General features: G+C 36.0%; 4 protein-coding genes and 1 pseudogene across 8 annotated transcripts; 2 read left to right on the top strand and 3 right to left on the bottom strand.

Annotated features, from left to right (window-relative positions):
• Positions 1 to 369: 369 nt before the first annotated feature.
• On the bottom strand, positions 370 to 3,838 carry LOC131176981 (uncharacterized; annotated as a pseudogene).
• A 9,506-nt stretch (positions 3,839 to 13,344) lies between these two features.
• On the bottom strand, positions 13,345 to 14,021 carry LOC131176987 (ABC transporter G family member 26-like; the record flags this gene model as incomplete). The annotated part of the gene is made up of 2 exons (XM_058142003.1): positions 13,345 to 13,550; positions 13,657 to 14,021. Coding segments are annotated over 2 exons (501 nt in total), but the record flags the coding sequence as incomplete, so codon positions are not given.
• Positions 14,022 to 14,446: 425 nt separating this feature from the next.
• Positions 14,447 to 17,742, top strand: LOC131176985 (uncharacterized). Of its 3 annotated transcripts, none has more exons than XM_058141996.1 (6): positions 14,447 to 14,749; positions 15,729 to 16,142; positions 16,358 to 16,581; positions 16,777 to 16,923; positions 17,003 to 17,227; positions 17,352 to 17,742. In XM_058141996.1, the coding sequence occupies exons 1-6, from the start codon at positions 14,492 to 14,494 to the stop codon at positions 17,593 to 17,595; spliced, it is 1,512 nt and encodes a 503-aa protein (XP_057997979.1). In that variant the 5' UTR covers positions 14,447 to 14,491; the 3' UTR covers positions 17,596 to 17,742. The 3 variants fall into 3 exon arrangements, with proteins under 3 accessions (XP_057997979.1, XP_057997981.1, XP_057997980.1); XM_058141998.1 differs by having other exon boundaries at positions 14,609 to 14,749; positions 15,701 to 16,142; XM_058141997.1 differs by having other exon boundaries at positions 14,611 to 14,749; positions 15,706 to 16,142.
• Positions 17,743 to 18,831: 1,089 nt separating this feature from the next.
• On the top strand, positions 18,832 to 22,000 carry LOC110671643 (nucleotide-sugar uncharacterized transporter 2). 2 transcript variants are annotated; one of them, XM_021834159.2, is made up of 7 exons: positions 18,832 to 19,306; positions 20,192 to 20,343; positions 20,543 to 20,751; positions 20,828 to 20,921; positions 21,042 to 21,208; positions 21,292 to 21,462; positions 21,581 to 22,000. In XM_021834159.2, exons 1-7 carry the CDS (start codon positions 19,228 to 19,230, stop codon positions 21,879 to 21,881), a joined length of 1,173 nt encoding a protein of 390 aa, XP_021689851.1. In that variant the 5' UTR covers positions 18,832 to 19,227; the 3' UTR covers positions 21,882 to 22,000. The 2 variants fall into 2 exon arrangements, with proteins under 2 accessions (XP_021689851.1, XP_021689852.1); XM_021834160.2 differs by having other exon boundaries at positions 18,833 to 19,306; positions 20,179 to 20,343.
• A 451-nt stretch (positions 22,001 to 22,451) lies between these two features.
• On the bottom strand, positions 22,452 to 23,690 carry LOC110671633 (uncharacterized). 2 transcript variants are annotated; one of them, XM_021834142.2, is made up of 2 exons: positions 23,594 to 23,690; positions 22,452 to 23,319 (listed from the first exon to the last, which is right to left on the bottom strand). In XM_021834142.2, the coding sequence occupies exon 2, from the start codon at positions 23,294 to 23,296 to the stop codon at positions 22,619 to 22,621; it is 678 nt and encodes a 225-aa protein (XP_021689834.2). In that variant the 5' UTR covers positions 23,297 to 23,319; positions 23,594 to 23,690; the 3' UTR covers positions 22,452 to 22,618. The 2 variants fall into 2 exon arrangements, with proteins under 2 accessions (XP_021689834.2, XP_057997982.1); XM_058141999.1 differs by lacking the exon at positions 23,594 to 23,690 and having other exon boundaries at positions 22,452 to 23,326.
• Between the last annotated feature and the right edge of the window lie 115 nt (positions 23,691 to 23,805).

Here is a 23,805-nt window from a genome sequence, read left to right as displayed (position 1 = left end):
ATTCTATATGAAGATCAAAATGATCGTCTTCTAATTAGCAAGGATGCAATGTTAAAAGTATTAACCTAATCCTTGGCAGAAGTGCGAGGAATGCTGACATTCTTGACTTGACACCCATAGAGTCGTGGACAGCAATTTACAAATGAAATCCAATTGAAATCCATGGAGTGTACTCTAGGTCCAAAATTCTTACAGTCCATGCATTTTTCTCATTCCCCAGTAATAGTGCAACCAAGCGAACCAAAGCACGAATCAATGAACTGCACTACTGCTTCATTCAGAGAGTTGAGATACTGCTTTTCTGGCCATGCGATTATCAACTTCCAACAATGTAGATCCTCATAAATACATCACACCTTCAAGACGGCATTCCACAAATCCTTATGGCGATAAATACACTGAAAATGTACAATTCAACTTTTCATGCTGCTGCCAACAACCAAGAAGATACAAACAACAAGAAAAATACAAAGTAGGCATCTATGCTACAAAGAAACCCAAACTACAATTGAATGAGCAAACGGCGTGAGAAGAGAAGAAAAATATTGGCCGAGTTATGTGCTTCTGCTTAAAGTGGCTCAAACTAATATACATCAGTTCACAGGTAGCAAACAAAAGAATTCGAAGTTGGAACTGGCAGTGTTTCAGACTTTTCGTTCTGCTAATCATTTTTCTTTGCGTCTTCCAGAACAAATTCAGCATATAAATCCTTAAGACCAATCACAACAGTAGTTATCAATGGCCCCATTATTGCTCCCTGTCAAACAATATGTTCAAAGAATTTAGATAATAGTAAATATAATATGACATTAAGTTAAATATGGTGTCAAAGTAAATGCATGATAATTGCATGTACCATTTTCTCAATAAGGATCAGATACCATGATATTTAAGAAATGCTATCAAATTTCACCATTAAAACAGGGAAAAAAAAGCCATTAAAAATCTGTTCCCGAATAAAAATTAACAAATAAAGAGGTGTTCTTAAAATGTCTTTGACTGCTGCTCAAGCTCAAACAGGCTGAGATCATTGTAGTTGATTACCAATTCAAACATGCAGTTCCGCCAAGTTAGTTCTCCTTTTATGCTATGTGTATCAGGTACTTTCTAGAATAGAAATGCCAGATGTAGTTATTAATGGAGTTGGCAGAGGAATTCAGACCCAAACTAAAGGACACCTTACCACTAAATCAACCTGGTGGAGTTTTCTCTAAGTTATATCAAATTATGAATTTGTGATTATTGATGTCAGTGGATAACAGATTCCCCATTTTAAATATCACAGCTTCTTGAGTAGAAAGCAATATCATTTATCAGGATCAATTTTTCATCCATAGGAAATCGTCAAACAAATGCAAATTCCAAACCAAATTATTGACTTTTAGTAGAAATGTGAAACCATTTCAATTTTTAAATAGCTAATAACCAACATGAGTTAAGCATCAGCAAATATATTAGACATACTGTAGCTTTATGAGTCAGTCAACTACTTGATGTCCATTTTATCACATACACCGCTTTGTTTTAGGATGAAGAAATCAGTATAAAAAGCATCTCAAAACAAAGAATTACGGAGGAGCAGATATAAATGAACATTAGAACATAGACATGAGAAGCTACCTCCACTGGAGATGGGAACAACGTCATTCCACCAATAATGCTGAGCCCAGTAAGATATTCACTGTAACCAGGTATATCCTCCTGAATTTCAGATGTACCATAATCCATAAGCACAATGTGAATAATAGACAAGCTAATTGCCAGTATGTATCTACTTTCTAGCACCAGTTGCACAGTAGCTGGAATTGTTGCAAACCAAGGTGGAAAGATTGGAAGCAGAGGGCTGATGAATGCCAGCACAGTTGACACGTACACGAAGTGAATGTCATACAGTCTAAACAAAAGCCATGTAAGACATCCCTGGAACAATGCAATCTCAGCAGTAGCCAAAAGAACTCCAGAAATAGCATTGTTGAGAACATCAACACACCTAGTCCTTGCTGCTTTTGGAATTGGAACCATGTATATTACTTGTTCAGTTACCCCACCAGACTCTGATGTAATTAGATAATACAAAACCCAGAAGAACACCATTGACTGAGATACAAAATTGAAAAGCTCAGCTGCCCCAGAGATGATGGAATTTCCCACAGAGAACATGAGCTTAGCACCACCACCTAAAACAGATGCACTGCTAGCAAACACACGCTGTGACACATCCATCCCTCGAACAGCAAACCCTTTTGCCTTCTCGACAAGATCCTCCCGGGTGATTATCAATTCCCTAAAAATTGCATCTAATTCTGTATAAATTTCTCCCCATTCGCGATTACGAACTTTGGTTCTTAAACTCACAAGCTTCTCAGCGTAACGTGATGGGTTCATCATCGTAGCTGATTCCTGAGAAGAATTAGCTGGGGTACTAATAACAAAATGCTTGATCACCGTGACAAGCTCCGTCAAATTGTATTGCATTGCCAAACTATCTATTTGCTCAGACACTGTTTCATAGACGGTGGTGGTGTACTTATCTACCTTTCCAGGAACATCATTCTCATCCATCCACTTCTTAATGCCAAATCTCTCTGCATAATTATTCTCTTCCACATGCAATTTCAATGAAATGACTGCATCTTTCCCTTCAACACCAATATTATAAGAGAAAAAGATAAATCCAGCCAATAACCCTTCAATCATTACAACAATTAATACAATTGACAATGGTTTTCAATCTCTTTAAAATCCCTCTCGTGAAAAATGCACTGATTGCAGTACGCTTGAAGCTGTTGCTCTTAAAAGAAGATACAGCAGAAAATGTAGAACCCGCAGTTTTGGTACTACACATGAACCCTAAAACAAGAATCAATAATGACCCCATACCACCAATTCTCTCGTAGGCTATCACAAACACCCCAAATGACACTAACCACCTAACTAACTTTGAAAATCCACTTCTTCTAGTTCTTCTAGGACCCCCTCTTTTTGGCCTCTTAAGAAAAACCCTTAAAAAACCCTCCTTAATATCACCAATAGTACCTACAAAAGCCTTAAAAATGGCAACAGGAACTGCAAGAACAGTCTCAGTAAGGCCTAGCTTCAAAGGCTCACTCCAAAAATCAACAAGGGTCTCTTGTATCCCTCTCAAAGGAATAGAACACAATACAGCCCATTGAATAGGCCTCAAATACTCTTGCAAAAGCTTGCACACAAAATAAAGAACAAATATAGTAAAGGCAAGGCCGGCATGGGCCATGGCTATGTAAAGAGCAAGGCGCACCTGAGGATCACCTGAGAAGGTAGTATTGTGATCTGGGTTATTGTTATTTGACTCGCGCGGTGGCGTGTTGGATGTATTCGGAGGCGGTTTTGCCGGATTGGTTGTGGAAGGCTTGCGAAATGAAGCGGATCTGAACATGTCCTGCCATGGAACGGTAGAGGATTCTGGCTTTGAATTCGGGTCTGTGTAAGGAACTAACTCCATTCCTATACACAGAGAGAGAAATCTCGGACTGGCAGGGGCTGTTCAGAAACAAAGAGATTGAATATTTATTCCCCTCTCTGCATGTGAAACACAGAGAGAAGAAAACAAAGACAGAGACAGAGAAGGGGAAACAGGGGAGATGGAAGAAGTGTAGCCGATGGAAGAACGACAGATGTATCCAGATAAAGCTCAGAAAAGTGATTGCAGATTAGCTCTATGGATTTTATTCTGCAGTTAATGGTAGAGAAGGGAACTGCAGATCAATTGTGACTATTTTGACCATATTTAGGTTTCGATACGTGAAAGAAGCAGCATTCAATTTTGTACAGGGACAAAGAAAGGAAAGTTCCTGCAAATATAAAATGACCAAAATGACATCACCCTTTACTTGCAATTGTAATCCCCATTTGGTCAATGATATTATTTTTTTTTATATTTTTTTTAATAAAATTTAAATTTATATTTAATAAATAAATAATATGCTTTCTGTCACTTAATAAGTCAGACTGAAAATTTCAATTTACATAAAGCCAATAGAAATGGCAGTGATGCTAGCTTCCCACGGGTAGATTTAATTATTATGAGCTCATATGTATTCTGCCAAATCATTTTTATTATATACATTTGAAGTAAATCACCACCCCATTAAATCCAAAACTTGGAATATATTTAATATAGATATACTGTCAATTCTGAGCATATTAGGCGGTTGATTCCAAAGTAGCTCAATTGAATCAGAGGCAATGGAGGTCAGGGACATGGTAGGGTTTATTGAAAAAGGGAAGGGTAGTGGATTGTATCATAAAAAAGTTAAAAGACGACCATGCAGGAGCCTGGATGTAACAGTTGCGCACGTTGTCCCTTCTTTAGTCCTTATGGATCATGCCAACGTTCCCTTCATTATTTTAGTTCCGCAATCTTTTTCCATGGCAGGCCACCAGGCTAATAAATTCTTTCCCTTTCATTTAAGATATTTTCTATTTTTTGAAAAAAAAAATATTTTTCTTCTGAAATCATTTCTAAAATTTTAAATTTAAATCTCAATAAATATATTTTCTATTTTATATAGATATTGATACAGATTTATATGATATATATATATATATATTTTACTTTCAGCTTAAAATATTGTTAATTTTAGGCATTATTTAATTCAAAATAGTCTATTTTCTAAGATGCTGAAGTTATTTTTTTTAAAATATATAATTTTAATGTATTAAATTGATATGTTAAAAGTCTGAGAAGTAAAAAAATATTAATAATAAGTGGTAATAAAAATAAAATAAATATCTCTACTTTAAAATATGTATATGAAATTAAATATATAAAATGTGAATATTTATTATCTTGTTAAACTTTTTTTTTTGCATATATGTGTAGAATGTGAATATTTATTATTTTATTAAAACTTATTTATAATAATACTTTATTATAATAAAAATAATTAATTTAAAGGAGTTTATATACATTTTCATTTTAAACTAAAAAAGCATATAAGATGGGAAGTCTATGGAAACATGCATCCATTAATGTACACGAAAAAGAGAAAATTCATATATATATATATATATAATTAAAAAAACTAATAATTATATAATCCTTTCCTTCAAAGAAATCTCAAAAAATAAAATAAATAATAAAAGAAAAATCCATCTTTTAAAATGTTTTGTTAGAAGAAAGAATACAAGTAATGAAGAAAAGGATTGTGTATTTGTCTGTGTCTCATTTACAGAGATATTACATCTATTTATACATGAGAATATGAACTAATTTGGACAAGAATAATAATTGCTATAATTATGCTACACAAATCTCCTCTAATCATCTGATTCTTTGTAATTATGTTACACAAATCTCCTATAATCATGCTTGATTCTTTGTAATTATGCTAACACCCCCTCAAACTCAAGGTGGTAGCACAGTGCCAACTTGAGTTTGCTTAAGAGATCTGAAAGCGGCGGGAGGATGCGTTTTGGTGAATATATCGTAGTTTGGTGTGAGGAGATAGGAATCAAACATATGGTGCCATGAGCAACATGATGACGTATAAAATGACAATCAATTTCGATGTGTTTGGTACGCTCATGAAATACATCATTATGAGAAATCGTATGGCACTTCTATTATCGCAATGAAGTATTGTGGCGGAAGAATGAGTGACACCCAAATCGATTAATAACCACCGTAACCAAAGTAATTCGGATGTAGCATCGGCAAGAGCACGATATTGATTACGTGCTAGAACGTGCAACAACGGTTTGCTTTTGCTACGCCAAGAGATAAGAGAATTACCCAAGAAGAAACAATAACGATTGTAGAGCGGCGATGCAGCCGGATCACCCGGCCAATCGACATCGAGTAGCGGATAATACTAGGGAGGAGGTAGCGGAAAAGTGCAAACCATGAAAAAGAGTGCCTTTGATATAACGAAGGATTAAATGCTGAGAGAAATGAGTTGAGCGAGGAGCGGACATAAAGCGGGTGACGGATGAACGACATATGAAATATCGGTCGAGTAACTATGAGATAAACAAGACTCAGAGCAAGTGTCGATATAAAGTAGGATCATCAAGAGGAGTGCCATCAAGAGGTGTAAGTTTGCAATTGAGCTCCAATGGGGTTGATCTTTGTTTTGCTATCGATGATGCACGCCGAGAAAGTAAGTCGGATGCATACTTGGCTTGAGATAGATAATAGCCATCGAATTTTGAGAAACTTCAAGGCCCAAAAATAGAGAGAACCAGTCTTTCATTTCAAAATGTTGATTGAGATAATGTTGTAACTCTAAAATACGGATGAATCATCTCCTGTTATTATCATATCATCAACATAAAGCGTGAGAAGAACAATACCACCGCTATCGATTCGAGTGAATAATGCGTAATCATGTGGACTAGAGAGAAAACCAAGTTGAGCAAGAGTGGAACTAAATTTGGCAAACCAGGCCACAGGAGCTTGTTTTAATCCATATAAGGCTCGAAGTTTGCAAACCTTATGAGGAGAATGATAACCGGGAGGAGGATGCATATAAACCTCTTACATTAAATCACCATGAAGAAAAGCATTTTTAACATCCATCCGGAAAAGTTTCCATTTACTGCAGCAATAGCTAAGAGTGCGAATAGATGTTAATCGGGACCCTTTGGAGCAAAAGTTTCCTCATAGTCGATACCATACTCTTGAGTGTACCCTTTGGCTACTAAGCGAGCTTTGTAGCGTTCAATAGTTCCATCGAGCGGGTCTTGATTTTGTAAATCCATTTGCAACCAATAGGAGTCTTGTTTGGTGGAAGATCAACTAAATCCCAAGTATGAGTTTTCTCTAAAGCCCAAGTTCATCGGTCATAGCTTGCTGCCAAAGAGGGTCGATTGCCTCACGATAAGAATGAGGCTCATGAAGGGTTGCAATAGTAGAGTAACAATGAAAATCGAGAAAGATAATGAGGAGTTTCTCTTACACGGTAGAACGCGAAGAGTAGTGCTAGGAGGAGATGCGGCGCAGTCTTTGGATCAACAAGCTGGTCTTGATTCAACGAGGCGGTGTAGTTGGGCTAATATTGAGCACATCACAATCACTGGATCGGGACTTGGAAACAACTCTTTGGAGAGTCGGTGAAAAATAGAGAGTCGATATTGTGAGTGATGAAATTTGGAAAGAGAAGAGAACATAGTATTTTCCCAAAAGGTAACATGACGAGAGATCGTAACTTATTAGAAACAGGATCCCAACAACGATACCCTTTGTGTTCAATGCCATAACCAAGAAAACAACATAGACGAGCACGGGGTTCTAATTTGGTATGTTCATGAGGTTGTAAAGAACAAAAGAAACACATCCAAAAGGTTTAAGGATGGAATAGTCGGAGGTTGTCCAAACAATTTTTCAAAAGGAGATAAATTATGAAGAACCAAGGTAGGAAGGCGATTAATAACATAAACGGCATGAAAAGTCGCTTCTCCCAAAATTTTTACGGACATGAGGCGAGAAAGAAGAAGAGTACGTCTGAGAATCAAGAATATGGCGATGCTTGCGTTCGGCTCGCCCATTACATTGAGAGGTGTGAGGACAAGAACGTTGAACAACGGTGCCTTGTTGACTAAGAAATCGAAGCAAAGAAGAATCCCGATATTCCATGGCATTGTATGCATTGGAGAATTTTAATGTCACAAGAGAACTGAGTTTTAATCATTTTTGCAAATGTGATGTAAATTTGTGATAACTCAGATCGATGTTTCAAAAAAATATATCCAAGTAAACCGAGAATAATCATCAATAAATATTACAAAATAACGAAAACCATTTATTGAAGAAATAGGAGAAGGACCCCAAATGTCAGAATGAATTAAACCAAAAGGAGTGTCTGAAGTAGTATTATTATGGGAAAAAGATAATGCAGGTTGTTTTGCAAGCTGACAATTTAAACAATTAAATGACTCAAACTTAGTAGATCCTAATAATCCACGAGAAATTAAAGGTTGAATTTTACTGGTAGAAGCATGACCAAGACGAAGATGCCATTGGTGAATGGAGGAATTAGGGATTGTAGCTGCAGACACAAATCTCTGAGGAAGATGTAAAGATGTAAGCTCAAATAATCGACCCACTCTGCGACCCTCCCCAAGAATCTGTCCCGTTTGTGGATCCTGTACCTGGACACCATGGTGAGAAAAAATAACATTTAGTCCTTTTTCACACAACTGACCAATAGAAATAAGATTGAGTGCCAAATTAGGGATATAATAGGTGTCAGGGAGATGAAGATTTGTGGTAGACCCATGACCGGTATGTGTGATGTTCATTTTAGTACCATTTGCGGTATGGATTGGTGGTAAGGAAGATCTGAGTTTCTGAGAAGACAAGAATTTAAGATTAGTGGTCATATGATTACAACATGCAGTCAAAAGCCAATAAGAATTACGGAGTGGCAGACATGGCAGCAGAAGAATTAGAAGAGATAACCTGTTTGAATAGTGCCTCAAGATTACTCATGGTGATGGCAGTAGAGCCCTCGATGGCGACAGCTGATGTGAGAGGAAGATCCGGGCTTTGAGACATTCTTGAATTTAGAATGCCCTCCTTTTGATCTTGGAGGCGTGTGGGACAATGTTCAAGAATATGACCGTAACCATGACAATATCTGCATTTTATGGTAGGACAATATGCAAAAGCATGACCAATTTGATTACAATTCTTACGAGTTGATTGCGATTTACGATGTGAGGATCGAGTAGTTGCAAGCGACTTCAAATTGAGGAGTTTTATCCAAACCGAGACGAGTCTCTTCAAAAATAATCTCTTGAATAGCGATTTCCAATGATGGGAGTGGATTTCGATGTAGCAGGGGCCTCGAGCGGCCTCATATTCGATCGAAGAGCCATTAGAACTTGAATGAGATGAAGATGATCTTCACCGATTTTGGCACGAGATATTTGATTCCAAATAGGTTGGACACAGGCAAGAAAATCATTCCGATTGACTGCTTCTTGTTTGATTATGAAGAGTAGTCCACAACCGATAATAGTGGGCAAGTCCGGTGGTCGATATCGATTAGCCAAAAATCCCGATTTCTTTTGCGAGTCATAATTAGCAAATCGGATGTGGATGGGCGAGGCAGGTATTGCGAAACCAGGTGATGATCTGATGATTTTTACTATCCCAATCCTCAAGACGGTCAGCAAATTTTGCATCAGTTTCATCGTTCTCTCTTGTCGGCGTAGTGATATCTCCGGTAACAATACGCCAAAGCTTGCGACCTATCAAAAAACTTTTCATTCCTTGAACCCAAAGATTATAGTTGGAACCAGTCAGAACTGTTGCAATAGGTTTTGAAATATCAGATTTCTCCATTGATAACAAGATGAGGAGAAAAAAAAAAATGGTATAATAATAGGTATGAAAGAATGAACCAGAACAGGTTGTAGAGAGAGCAGAGAGACCCCAAAAAAACTAGAAATAAAAGTTTTATGGCTCTGATACCATGTTAGAAGAAAGAATACAAGTAATGAAGAAAAGGATTGTGTATTTGTCTGTGTCTCATTTACAGAGATATTACATCTATTTATACATGAGAATATGAACTAATTTGGACAAGAATAATAATTGCTATAATTATGCTACACAAATCTCCTATAATCATGCTGATTGCTGTAATTATGTTACACAAATCTCCTATAATCATGCTGATTGCTGTAATTATGCTAACATGTTTAAAGATTTTTGCTAAAACAAGTCCTGTTTGTACGCAAGAAAGACTGCCAAGACAAATAATAAAATATCATAGGAACAATAAAGAACTCAGAATAAGAAAAGAAAGGTAAGATCAAACGGGGAAGTGAATAATGTTTTTCTAACAAACTCTACTCAACTAGATTGAGCTCAATAAGTAAATTCCTATACAGTTGAGGTAGAATTCTTGATTTTCCGAGCAATTGATTGATGTGGCTAACTAAATAAGTTGTACTCTAATACTTTCAAGAAACTTATCCCAACTGAACAAGGCGTTAGTCCTTAGATGTGGAGATTCATAGGATTTTTTTTTTTTGTTATATTTGACCAAAAAAATTAGAAAGAATCTTAATCTTACACATGAGAATTTATCACTAATTAAATTCTCCAATCTCCATTTCTTGTTTCAGCAACATGTCTCTGCTTCTATTATTTCTCTAGCTAGTTCTTGAATATTGTTTTTTTTTTTTTTTTTTTGGTTCGTGGAGAGGCCTATTAAACCTGCGAGCATTGTTTTGCTTTATTGATTTCGTATCCTGAAAATGACTTCTCCATTTCCATGTTACTCACTTTTATTGCAGAAGGTTTGTGTATATATCATTTACTCGGAGATAGCATGCCATTAATCCTCCTGCGAAGGCAAAAGTAGGCAATTATCCGGAATCCTAGAGCCATGGCTAGTGGTACCCAGACTTCTTGCAAGCCACCTTTCAAGTTCACCGTTTCAAACGGAGGCGAACTCCAATGTAAAGACACGTGTATATATACTTTATGTGAGAAGTCAAAAGAGTCCCCGGTAGGAGAAAGGGAGGATGTAAAGACACCCGTACTTCTACTAAAGAGGTTGGTTATCCTAACTACCCTCAAAGATGGTCGTATTTTGGTTGTAAGTTGCGAAAAGGGGTTGGATCATGCCGACCTACATGAACTTTAGAATTATACAAGCCTTACATGCACTCTAAGTCGACAAATCTATAAAGACCAATATTAAACTCAGAAAAATATAATCAGAAATAGAGTAAAATTTAGTGTCTAAGTCTTTGACACTCCGACTAATTAAAAGGGAAATTGTTTATACCAACAAGTCGAGCACATACACTTATCTCTCACAAGCAGATCGGATAGGTAAATATGTTGACTTGAATGACCAATTAGTCACCATCAACTCAAATATGTTAGGACTATGTCAACACCGTGAAGAACACTTGATTCAACCTTGAGACGAATATCATTGATTTAGAAAAGCTACTTGCGGGACTTAGTGTCAAGGGAACATTGACTTTCTAGTTATATAAATATGGATTATCCTCCTCCAATAGAGAGATTAGTTTTTTACCTAGCTATTAGTATATTCCAATAAGAATTCTCCCTAAAGAAAATGACTCCAAATCCAAGTGTAGCAAAACAGACATTCTCCCTAAAGAAAACGAATCCGAATCCAAGTATAGCAAAATAGACATTCTAAGTCCAAGTTCATTTGTTCATTTCCATTGACCCAAATCTCAAGAAACACATATCAACACCTCATATACCTACCTTTTCCCGAGTTATCATGTTGTTTCTGAAATCCTTGGAACATTTTCTGCTCAAGTAGAGCCACATGGCAATGAAGAAGAGTTGAAATATAAACAAGAAAGAATCCATTACTGATTAGGAGAGTTCCGGACAGAATACCTGGACATAGTAACCTCCAATGAGAAGAAACAGCATTAAAGTCAAAGAAGCACACATTCCAGCTCTTTTGTTACTCAAACTTGCTGCTCCAAATAGCTCACCTGCTCCCTCTTGTCACAATAAGATATTCCTTTAGTTCTCTCGAATACATAAAAGAAACCATTAATTTTTTTTTTTTTCAACTTACTTGACTTGTATTTACTATCAATAATATGGTAAATATTAAAAAATGTCAAGAAGAAGCAAGGGACTGCCTCTTAAACCCTGCCATGAAGTACAATATGACCGTGAAAAAAGTAGGATACAACACATGAGCCATCATGTCACACAGAGTGATGCACACACGGTACACTTGATCTGTACACGTCTGCTTTCCTTTCTTTCACCAAACAGATCTTTTCCAATGAAAAAATATAGGATATGTTTTGCATTACTGTTAGGATTGTTATTAAAAAATTATTTTTTTAGATCACTAATTAGAGAGTATTAAAAAATAATTTAAAATTAAATTTAATAAATTTTAATTATAAAAATATTAAAATAATAAAATTACTTTTTCTAAACTATTTTTTATTGATAGTTAAAATAATATTTTTATTCAGAAAAATAATTTTAGACCTTCAAATACAATGCCAAACAGGCACGTATGCTGCTCCAAAAATCAATGAAGATGTCCAGAAAATGCAGATGTAGAACATTAGACCAATCTGAAATTCAGATATGATAAGGTCAGAAATACTTGTGGCTTGTCATAAAATGAACTCAGATTATCAGGAAGATGAAGTTTACTTGATCTCTGAGTTAAGCCTCAGTTCCAGTTTTGGATTTCCATCCAGAAGGCTTAATAAGACTGCAACTCCAATGGCTTGAACTACTCTTAAACTTATCAACATAATCTCTATGCCTTTCTCTGAATGTTCTCTTCAACAGTATCACAAATTGCTAATGTCCATTCTTTCTTGAATTGAATTGCTAGGAGATACTCAGGTGCCTTTTCAAGCCGATGACTCTCTTCCTTCTCTTTTGGCTCCAGCTGAGTTTTGCATTTAAGTTGAAGGCACTAATATGATACAAGAAGAAAATGTGAAACAGAGAGGGAGAAATATTGGATGTTTAGAGAGAGCAAAGAGAAATTGGGGTATGCTTATTGCTTTGATTACTGCCTTATCAGAATCAGGGGCCCAAGGAAGTGCTCATAGATCTTGGGGCATACTTATGTCATTCACTAGTCCGGTTGCTAAATCAAGCAAAAATTCTGCAGGATTCATGGCAATATCTGGGATGAATCTCAAAGAAGAATAGTATTCCACAGACTCCCTAGAATTTCCAAAGTACACAGGATAGCCTTCAGAATCGGCAGAAGCTTGTCAAACATATGGAATATTCTGCTTGAAGGCTGATGGATCGTCATGATTATTGTCCATCCTGCCTGTATATACCATCAAGTGCAATCTTCAAAAGGATTTTCACTTGCTACTTGGGAATGTATAATCACAAGGAACTTTTACGACATATGAAATGGATTCACTATTGTACCTTAGCTAGTCCTTGAAGGACCTGAAGGATTCTATTTGCTGAAGTAGAATCAAGACCTGAGGTTGGTTCATCAAGCAGCAGCAATGAAGGATCAACGAGAATTTCACGGCCAATGCTGGTTCTTTTTCTTTCTCCTCCTAATATTCCCTTAATGAATCATCCTCCAATCCTTGTGTGGCGACAACTTTGTAGGGGTTATAAATCTCACATCATAAAAGTATAAATATAAAAGAGTAAATATAGGTGATTAAATTATAACATTGACTTAGTTAATTATTTTAATGTGTAAAAAAATATAATAACTTAAATAAATTTGAATTAAAATAAATTAAATTATAATTTAATTAACATATTCTCTCTAAAAATTTAACCATATTTTAGATACGGAATTAATTAAAGAGAAAATTTATTATAAAGCCATCAAATAGCCATCATTTAGAGTATCACGTTATCCGTTGTTCATGATCAATCAAGTACATACCTTTCACGGCCTAGCTCCTATACAATGACCTCTACCCTGGCATATTTCTGTTGTTGACTCATGTTTCCAGGAAGTCTCAAAAATGCAGCGAAGACCAAAGTTTCATCCACTGTAAGTTGTGGGAATAGCACATCATCCCGTGTCAATCCAATCCTGTGCACAAATTGCTCTTAAAGTACAGTAATATTACAAATAATGCATGTAAAAAATAATGAAATGTTAATGGTAGAGAGATAAGTAATCTTTGAAGTTGACTAACCTTCTCTTAAGGGCTGCATTACAAGGAATATCATTGTAAGTGATGCTTCCTTTAATTGTATCTGTTAATCTTCCTCCTATTATCTTTAGCTGGGTTGTTTTACCACTACCAAAAGGACCCATTAGATCAAGGATTTCACCGGGGCCAATGCTTCCTGTTATACCCTTCAAGATTTTCTTGCAATTATCTTGCTCCAAGTTCAGCTGTGACGCTACCTTTGACAGTACTGCCTTCACAGGATTGGCAGAGGAAGCTTGGCTATTCCTCATTCTATATACCACATCTTCAAACTGCAAGATAGAGCAAAAGTATACCTCTTCACCGTAACAAAAAGCAGCACAGACATTGACGTTGAATTTGCTTAATTATGTCCATAAAGATCATAGACATGTATACGCTGAAATATAAATAAAAGAGCGCTCAAGTGCACGAGATTTCCAACTTTTCAGGCTTTGTTGTCTATCCTTTGCTTAAAAATGTGAAATTTTTATATTTATGTTAGCATAAAAGAATTTTAACATATATAAGGAAAATAGTATACTAAACAGTAATATTAGAATTCAATTTCTGAACATTTCTAAAGTCCCAAAAAAAAATTCCAGCTCCTGTTGCCACGTGGCAGGCGATAACAGGACGGAAAGCAAGCGATAGCATGTCGCGGTCGCAGGCTACTATTTCTCTCCAATACGTATCAGGTCACAGAGTTTCGACTTTGGAGTCTTGAATGGGTGTTAGCTAAGCTAATCAATCACTGATCGGTCGAAACATAGCGGAGGACGAAAACGCAGAAAACAACGCAAAAAGAGAACCTTTCCATCGAGAGAGAGGAGTCCTTATGGAGGAGTACAAGGATGTGTTGTTGAAGTCGCTCCAGAACGCCGGCGTTTCAATCCCAAGCAACGTTGCATCGGTCCAAGACTTGACGCCGGCAACTTTGGTCTCGATCTGTGCTCAGTCTCTTAACCTCCTCGATGAAACGGCGTCGTTGCCTTCATCTTTCCCCGACTCCTTGGTCGATAAATTCAAGATCTGTACGGATATGGCTTTAGCTATTAAGAGACTCGGTTACCTTGGAGACATGACCTATTATAAGGTACTAATATTGCAATTCGCACTCTCCCAAAATATCTGCATATGCATTTATTGTGTAATTTGTTGCTGGATTAGTGTTTGGTTGCTGAGAGAATGGAGGAAAGGAAAGAGAGTCGATTGTTTTTTTTTTTTTTGCAATTTTTATTAAGTTGGTTGTTACCCCGGAGTCGGGAAAGATTTCTACTTTTCAGTATGGCCTATTTCAGTTGTGTGTCAGTGCCAGTAGAATAAGATATGATTTTTTTTTTTTTAATTTTCCTTTTCTAATTTTGAGTCCCTTATGAAATTAATGCAACTAGATTGGAGGTGGGATTGAATCATTGAAATAAGTTCATTCAGCGTTAAACAGGAATTACAATAGCTTTGCTATTTATTAAGTCAGTCTATTTCTAGAGAAGTTTTACTTTTGCGCAAACACTGCTGAGAAAAAAGGAAAATTGGGCATAAAAGAGTTGTAGATACATAGACATGATAAAATTTAATGAAGTTTTGAGATAACATGACAACTGCAATAAGCAGGCTCTTTAACTAAGGGCTTTGTCCTTGGGAAATTTTGGGCATCGAATTGAAATTTAAAGGAGTGTAATGAAATAGATTTTTGCTTTGCTTTTTGGGTCAAAGAGGCCATTGGATTCCTTGAGAGTTTGTTGGTTGAGGAATATATACTTACTTAATTTGCTTATTTCCTAATTCAGGAATGCGACACTTCTTCCTTTGTCTTGATATTTGTAAGGGGTCATTACTTATTGTTGGATTCCTTGAGAGTTTGATAGATGAGGACTATAGACTTATTTGATACTTAATTTGCTTATTTCCTAATTCAGGAATGCAACAAATCTTCCTTTGTGTTTTGATAGTTGTTAGTGGTCATTACTCATTGTCTTGATAAATGTGCCTCCTTTTTCTCTCATTCTTGTTACTGCTGTTCTTATTGTTTTAAAATTATTCTTAGAACAGATTATATGTCTTGCTTACGGCAGTTCCTGTATCCATCAGAAGAGGACTTGTTTAAGTTGGTGAGATTCTTAGTGGAAAGGCTTTCTGAGTCATCTGTTGATGTTAAATTCCCTGATCTGAAGGATGCAAATAGCAGAAGGAAAATAAAAGAGGAGGGCTCTACTGATAATTTGGAGGACTGGATGGAGAAAGCTGATGACAGAGGGTTAGATCTTAACCATAACCAGGAAAAATTCAAGGATCTTAGTCTTCATAATGTAGAATCAGAGTTGTCTGATTCCAAGGTTGAAGACACGTCCTTCAGTGGGTTAAGGACAACAAATTTTGGCAAGGACAAATTGGCTTTTGTTGGAATTGGAAACCTTTTGGCTGCAGAAGGGAACTCAGGAAGAGATGCATTTCAGAAAGCGAATCCTGCTAGGGACCAGTCATCCAAGGTATACACTTGTATACATGTGGTAACTTTGGGCTATTACATGGCTGTGCAAAGTAAGGGAATTAAAATTTGAAATATGTTTTTGATGACCATTCTGAGTGTATGGTATCAAAATTGAACCAAAAGCATAAATTTTGATAGAGAAATAAAGGTCCAAAATAAGATTTGAAGGGAAAATAATGCTGATACTCCTTTTTGCTTACATTTGATTACTAGATGAGACGTGAGAGTGAAATATTACAAGATGAAGAAAAAGTTCTCATGAAGGAGGTGGCTGCAAGGAATTCAGAATTACAGAAACTTGAACAAGAGTTGGAGTTGTTAAAGGACGCAGCAGAAATGGCATTTGATGATCACCACCCTATTGAATTTTATCTTGAGCTGCTTAACAAGCAAGTAGATTCCAAAAAGTTTAATATTGTGGAATTGGAGTCAAAGTGGTAGGATATGGCTGTTCTGTTAACTTTTAGTTTTAGGTTCCTATTATTATTATTATTATTATCACCTGGCAAAGAAATAGTTTTTATGGAATTGATGGGTATCTGGGTTAAAATGATGATAACAATAATAATTATAATGCAAATGAATTAATTATAATGCAAATGAATTTTTGCTGGCATACATATTTTTTCCAGGGATGCTTTCAAAAAGCCTCTGGAGGAGAAAAAGAGAACCCTAGAGGAGTCTCTTTATGCAAACATACCAGAGGCTCAAGAGAAGCTACAAAAGTTGAGGGAAGTTGAGCCGGAAAAGCAGTCCATCTTGTCTGAACTTAGGAGGCGGTATGCTGTTGAAACCATGATGAATTCATTCTATGAATATTTTGCACATTCTTATAACATATATCTTGTTATTCTTTAGGGAGGAGGAACATTCGAAACTTTGTGTGGATCTTGGGAAGCTGCCTAAACTGCCAACTAGAACATCCTATATAGAGCGGATAAAGGAGATCACGAAAAACAGTCGAAAACAGGATGCTGACATAGAGCGGATTTTAAAAGAAACCAGAGAGATTCAGTTAGAAAGCAACTCTATACGAGAATGCCTCGATAGAACCTATGCTGTTCTGGATGAAATGATATTCAGGTATGAAATGGTTGCTTCTCCTTTTTGTTTCCAATTTGGACCTTCAGTAGGAACACATCATACTTTTTCTTTGAAGGATATGACTTTATTTGTTGCTTTACTGAAAAGAAGCATATTTCCACAGGGAAGCAAAGAAAGACCCAGTAGGACGCCAAGCTTATAGGCTTCTCACTAGCATACATGAGTGCTTTGAACAAATTTCTGAGAAAATCCTCATGAGTGACAGAATACAAAGAGAAGTGGCTGAATATGAAAAGAAACTAACAGCCATGGCCTTCCGGAGCTTAAATGTAGATAAACTGCAAGCTGATCTCGACGCCATCAAAAAAGAAAACGAGCACCTTGAGCAACAACTTGAAGATAATTGATGCCACAACTCATTCCTGTGGCTATAATATGCTAATTCAATTGTTGTTCCATACCATAACTTGATTTGGTTTCTGGGGAATTTTTATTTACACGCGATAAAATATTATATTCACTTTATCAAAATGAGAGCAATGGTTTGAGATTAAGCACAATAGTGTCCTTTCGTGTTCCCTTGCTTGAGCTGCTTTAATAGGTTTCTAAACAGATGCTGCAATGCATTCGTAGAGCCGATGGTTACGGTTTCTAATCTTAAAGAAATCATGGAGATTAAACTCTAGAATGAAGCATCACACCTAATAATGGGAAATTACGGAAATATAGGAAATTATGGAAACAAGTAGTGGAAGTTTGATACGGTTGGATAGTATTAGTTGGTTTAAACTGTTTGGCAGCTAAGTGGTTAAGAGAATTAGCTCTGGTTTAAATTTTTAGCAATTCGGTAGCTAAGTGGTTAAGAGCATATAGCTGGTAGTGCCGCGGTAGACGAGAAATGTAATCAGTTAGAGTAGAAAGAAAGTTCTCTCTTTCTGGAATTCTCTCTCTCCCTCTGTCTTCCCTTATCTGGGTAACCAAAAACCCTGCAGAAATCCTCTGCAAGACAGGAGAACGTACAAGTTCAGTAGTTGAAACCTGGGGATGGAGGCATGTCACTTTCACTTGATATGGAGAGGTTAATTGGCCTTTTCCTACAATTAGCAGACTAATTGTCTAATACAAACCACCATCAAACATAAGCATATGATATAAGAAAAGGACATGCTGTTTGGTTGACCTGCTAGCTGATCAGGCAACAAGATTCATTTCTATTTTATTATTTTCTTTCTATCTCTCTTGATGGGAGATTCAACAAGCGCCTAAAGTTAAATATGTTAGGTGAGTAATATACTTTTAATTATTAAACTAAGTTAGATTAAGTAATATACTTTTAATTATTAAACCAAGTTAGATTAGACATTTTTGCTTATTTATTCTTTAGTTTTTTTTTTTTTTTTTTTGCGTGATGATAGTAATAGCATTGATGGAGTAGAGCCATTTGGCTACAAAATTGGGTTGTTTCCATGAGATCATCCCTATGACCTAGAGAGTAGTTCCCAACGGCCATGATCACATGTTGGTTTTGAGTCTTTTGACTCTTTCTTGATCTTAATTATTCTAATACGCCGGAATAAAAACCCTTTCTTGATCTTATAAATTTATGTTTCCTAATCATTTAAAAATAAATAAATAAATAAAATTAATATAGACATAGTTGATGTTTCCTTAACTTCTCCGTAACCCTAACCCATGAATCATTTAAAATTTCTATATCCAACAGAATCCTCACCTTACTATACTTCTAAGTTTTAAATACTTGATAAGTCATTAGTTATTAATAAGCTAGGTGTCATACTACAATTGGATGTTGTCATACCCTATTATTAATTTACTGATTCCTTAAAAATAACAAACAAAATCTGTCTACAGATGCAGGACACTCATATCCCATATCTCCTAGCTCCATTTGTTACAATCCATCAACCACCTCTTATTAATTATCTTCTTTTCTTTTTTCCCCTGCATTGCCATCACTTTAATGAAGGGTTTATATTAACTTCTTGTTATAGTTAAACTATTATTTGTTTTTGCTTGTTATGGGGTTAGTTGAATCCTTGTTGGAGAATGATGCAAGAAAGTTCATCAAGAGAAAAGATAGCGATGCAGGAGAAGCAGGTTCTTATCAAATGAATCCTCTCCTGCCTTCATTTTCATTTTTCTTTTGCTTTGCATTTGTTACACTTTTTTTTTTTATTTTTTTTTATGGTTTTAATAAAGGATTCCCCATGCTACTGAATCTCTCCTTTCCTGGAAATATTCTGTCTTTAGGATTTCCCTTGTTTTCTTATTTAAAATACTCAATGATTTTCTTCGTTATATGTGGGTTTAATTAGCAATTTTTGTTCCTGGGTTTGATTATTATAGCATTATTCCTCAATTTCTTGTCAAACGACCTTTGTTACAAGTATATGGGTTTACAGAAGCTAGACAATGTATTATACATATCTCTTTTTCGGTTTTGGTGCTTTCCCTTGTGGCATTTGTTCATATAAATGCCCCATTTCTTAGTTCATAGCCTGTCTTTGATTCTTTATATTCTACTCAACATTTCATTTTTGGGACATAATTATTTAATATCTAAATTGGCACAATCATTTGATGCAGCAGAAGTAATTAACTTGATAGTCCAATGCTGGAATACCTATCCTATATATCATTCATTTCACCTTAAAATTTTCTGAAATACCAACGAAAAAAGGTGTAGGAATGCCGCCTTCTTAATCTGCTATTGTTGTCCATGGATGGTTGTTCCTGGCTCATTCTTTGATTTACATCCCCAAGATCTCATCTCTGTTTCTGTTGAATTGCTTGTTTACATAATTGTAATTTTTCACCTGAAGCTGGTAATTTCATTTCTGATATAGGAGATTTAGTTTAATTTGCCTTCCATATGATGTTTTAGACATATTTGTTTTACCTTACCAAAAAGAAGTTGCCTTAGTCCATGACTTGGTGTCCCTTGTTTTTGAATTCCTTACTTTTGATAGTCAAAATTATCAGGTCGAGCATTGGAAGAGCTCAGAAGTTCTCTTTACAATGATTTTCGAACTTCAGAAGGAGCCAAGCGGCAACAGCAACGATTTTGTGGGCCAGTTGTGGCTATGACCTTCAATTTCATGGTGGCCGTGGGGGTTATTATGACAAACAAATTAGTGAGTGGCGTTGCTTCTGAAACTATTTTTTGGCAAAGCATTAATGAATTTCAGATTAATAGTGTTGAAATCATCTAAACTCCTGGGAGGTTATGAGTTTAAACACTGGTTGGAATCCAATTTGTTATGGCCGAAAAATGCGAAAATAGTTTTAAATCATTGGCATTTGGGAAAAGAATCTTATATTTGTTGGTTACAGGTGATGGGAAAAATTGGCTTTAACTTCCCAATCTTTCTCACATTGATCCATTATACCACTGCGTGGATTCTGCTTGCCATTTTTAAGACATTGTCGCTGCTTCCAGTCTCCCCTCCCTCCAAAAGTACTCCTTTCACTTCACTCTTCTCCTTAGGAGTTGTTATGTCTTTCGCCTCTGGCCTTGCGAATGCCAGCCTTAAGCATAACAGGTTACGATTCAGACTTGAACAATTTCTTTTGTTACCAAGAAACTTGTCATTTCCTTACTCTTTTGTTCATTCGCAGTATTGGTTTCTATCAAATGGCAAAAATTGCAGTCACTCCTACCATTGTTCTTGCAGAGTTTGTTCTGTTTAGAAAATTCATTTCATTTAAAAAGGTTAGCATAACATTTTTGTACATATTCTTTCAAGCAGAGACATAACATTTCAGTATATGAATTGATAGGTCAGAAACATACAAATACTTAAAATTTTAGCAATGCATCACAAGCTTGCAGGTTTTGTCTCTAGTTATTGTTTCAGTGGGCGTGGCAATTGCAACAGTAACAGATTTACAATTCAACTTTTTTGGTGCTTGTATTGCAATTGCATGGATCATTCCAAGTGCTATAAACAAAATTCTTTGGTCAAATCTGCAACAACAAGCCAATTGGACTGCTCTTGCGTAAGTAAACAAGATGCAATTTATATGTTGGTCATTCTGAATTCTAACATTTTATTTTAACAACATGTGATTGTAATGCGTAGGTTGATGTGGAAGACTACCCCAGTAACAATTTTGTTTTTATTAGCATTGATGCCATGGCTAGATCCACCAGGGGCGTTATTGTTCCAGTGGAATTTACACAGCTCATCTGCAATTTTCACATCAGCTCTTTTGGGATTTCTCCTACAATGGTCGGGTGCTTTGGCTCTTGGGTGAGACTCTTGAGTATCTGTATATTTGCAGCTAAAACTATGAGTAATTTAATGATAAACATGTATGCAATTGAATTTCTTTTAGTTGAATCTAAACTAGATGAATATTTTCATGCAGGGCAACATCTGCAACCTCTCATGTGGTTTTAGGACAATTTAAGACTTGTGTGATTTTATTGGGTGGCTATCTACTTTTCAATTCAGATCCTGGGTTTGTGAGCATCGGTGGAGTTATCATAGCTCTATGTGGAATGTCTGCTTATACATCACTCAACTTACAGGAGTCCCGAGAAAATTCGATCAACCAACTTCAGAAGCAAACCTTACCTGTATCAAAATCCAAAACAGAATCTAAAGCAGCTAGTGAAGATACCACAAACTTAGATGTAACCATAACCAGTAGTGCAAATGCTGTCTAGGTAGGAATGTTTTGTACAATTTTTGTCTGTGGTTAGAAAGAATATACAGTCATAGGAATTTTGATTCAACTAGTGAAGTATATGTGGAGAAAAAAAAAAAAAAGATTTGTCGGTTTAAATATGATTGTTCATTCTCACACACTACAAAATTCTTTTTAGCAAAAAGGAAAATAAAAAAGTAATCTTGCAAAGTAAATGATTAATATTTGCAGTTAGAAACATGCAAACACATATATGCAGTCATAATAGGAGAATTATAACTATACATCTTGATTTTTATCTATTAATTATACTTTCTACTACTTGTTTTTCTTTTACAGTATTTTCTTTAAGATGAAATAAAAGAAGCCAACGGATTTGTTTTTCTCAACGGAGTACAAGATGTAAGAATGGGAAAGGATTGAAGGATATAAAATATCACTCACATAGTTCTAATGAAACCATATTGGCAAAATCTGGAATTTTAAGGACATACCCATGATCTACAGCTACTTAAGGACGTGTTCATTAGAAGTAATACTTGAAACAACAATGTACAAGAAGTTAAATCCCTTATCAACTGCCAACAAATAACCCATAAAAAATGATATTCATTTCCTTCATAATGAATCATTTTTGTAGCTCACCAGGCCTCTTATACAGAAAAATCATGCCAAGTTACAAAGACAAACTTCCACTCAGAATAACAGATCACAGTATGGAGCTAACCACAGTCTCAAAACAACATAAATAAAAGATTAAAACGTCTCTGCCAGTCTAGCAGCAACTTGTCTAAGCTTTGAGTACACCTTCCCAGCAGGGGACCCTAAAATTAGGCTGCAGAGAGAATCCCTTCCAATTTTAATGTTTTGAAAAGATCCTAATATGTGAATCTTAGTATCAGCAATCACAATCCTCGTTTTTGTCGCATTCTCAATAGCAAACTTTGTTTTGCCACCTTTACCTGACAATCTCCCAATGGCTCGAGATAAATGCTCACCTCTTAGAGTCTTAACATCTTTGATTTCAAAAGATTCCACAAATAGTTCATCCAATCGTAAAAGAGCAATAGCATCTACAACATCGAAACCTAGCATGAAAGCATGTACAAAATCCGCACACTTCTGTAGGTTGCTGACATCAGGTGTATCTGATCTCGTTTTTAATTCAACCTTTCTACCTTTGAGGTTCATACGAATATCAACCTTCATCTGCTCATATATTGGAGTGTAGATTTCCATCCATGCTTTCTTGAGCGGCGAATACCTGTGTGGTGGAACTGAAACCTTTCTGAACTGAACTCTACCATCAGACATCTCATGAGCCTTCAAAGGCTCAAACTTTGGCTTCAATGGCAAAGATCCAGATTGTATCCCCAATCCATTTGGGATTGCTTCTACTTCCATTGAAGCAGGGGCTTCACCAGTCTGCATCATGAATACACCACCAAGATGAAGATCTGCCATGACAAAAGTTTGATTTACGATACCTTCATTAGACACAGCGAGAAATAGCTCAAAAAGCATAAAGTCCAATATGAAAGAATTAAAATTAGTTCCATGACACAGAAATATAACTGAAAATTCTTGTCTACAGCTGGTCTACATAGACCCAAAGGCATATCAAGAGATATATTACATAGTGAACCCACAAATTTGTATGAAAAATCCATACATCTGTATATTGATCCACATAAGAATTTTCGAAGATGTAAGCAGAGAGACAAAGCACACCAAGAGGAGTGATGGCCAGCACTCAGAAGCCGAGTAGCGCGAACAAATAGAAAGCGAGGTTTTGTTAGGTTTTAAGAGCAGCGCAAACCCCCCGAACTGTTAATGGGCTGGGCCAATACTAATTACAGATAAATATGGGGCACGGAAGCGTAATTTTAGAAAATTTAGTCCCGTATACGTGGCATAATCAGGAGTCGGTGGATATATCAGTC

The sequence above is a fragment of the Hevea brasiliensis genome, unplaced genomic scaffold (genome assembly GCF_030052815.1).
Source record: "Hevea brasiliensis isolate MT/VB/25A 57/8 unplaced genomic scaffold, ASM3005281v1 Scaf300, whole genome shotgun sequence".
Lineage (NCBI taxonomy): Eukaryota > Viridiplantae > Streptophyta > Magnoliopsida > Malpighiales > Euphorbiaceae > Hevea > Hevea brasiliensis.
This window is presented reverse-complemented; position numbering and strand designations above follow the sequence as displayed.

What these genes read in the sequence shown, in the direction of transcription:
- LOC131176985 (XM_058141996.1), top strand. Translation starts at nt 14,492, where the DNA reads ATGGAGGAGTACAAGGATGTGTTGTTGAAGTCGCTCCAGAACGCCGGC. An exon ending in CTAGGGACCAGTCATCCAAG is followed by an intron (nt 16,143 to 16,357) that starts GTATACACTTGT and finishes TTTGATTACTAG; the next exon opens with ATGAGACGTGAGAGTGAAAT. An exon ending in TTGTCTGAACTTAGGAGGCG is followed by an intron (nt 16,924 to 17,002) that starts GTATGCTGTTGA and finishes GTTATTCTTTAG; the next exon opens with GGAGGAGGAACATTCGAAAC.
- LOC110671643 (XM_021834159.2), top strand. Translation starts at nt 19,228, where the DNA reads ATGGGGTTAGTTGAATCCTTGTTGGAGAATGATGCAAGAAAGTTCATC. An exon ending in TAGCGATGCAGGAGAAGCAG is followed by an intron (nt 19,307 to 20,191) that starts GTTCTTATCAAA and finishes CAAAATTATCAG; the next exon opens with GTCGAGCATTGGAAGAGCTC. An exon ending in GCCAATTGGACTGCTCTTGC is followed by an intron (nt 21,209 to 21,291) that starts GTAAGTAAACAA and finishes TGTAATGCGTAG; the next exon opens with GTTGATGTGGAAGACTACCC.
- LOC110671633 (XM_058141999.1), bottom strand. Translation starts at nt 23,326, where the DNA reads ATGGCAGATCTTCATCTTGGTGGTGTATTCATGATGCAGACTGGTGAA.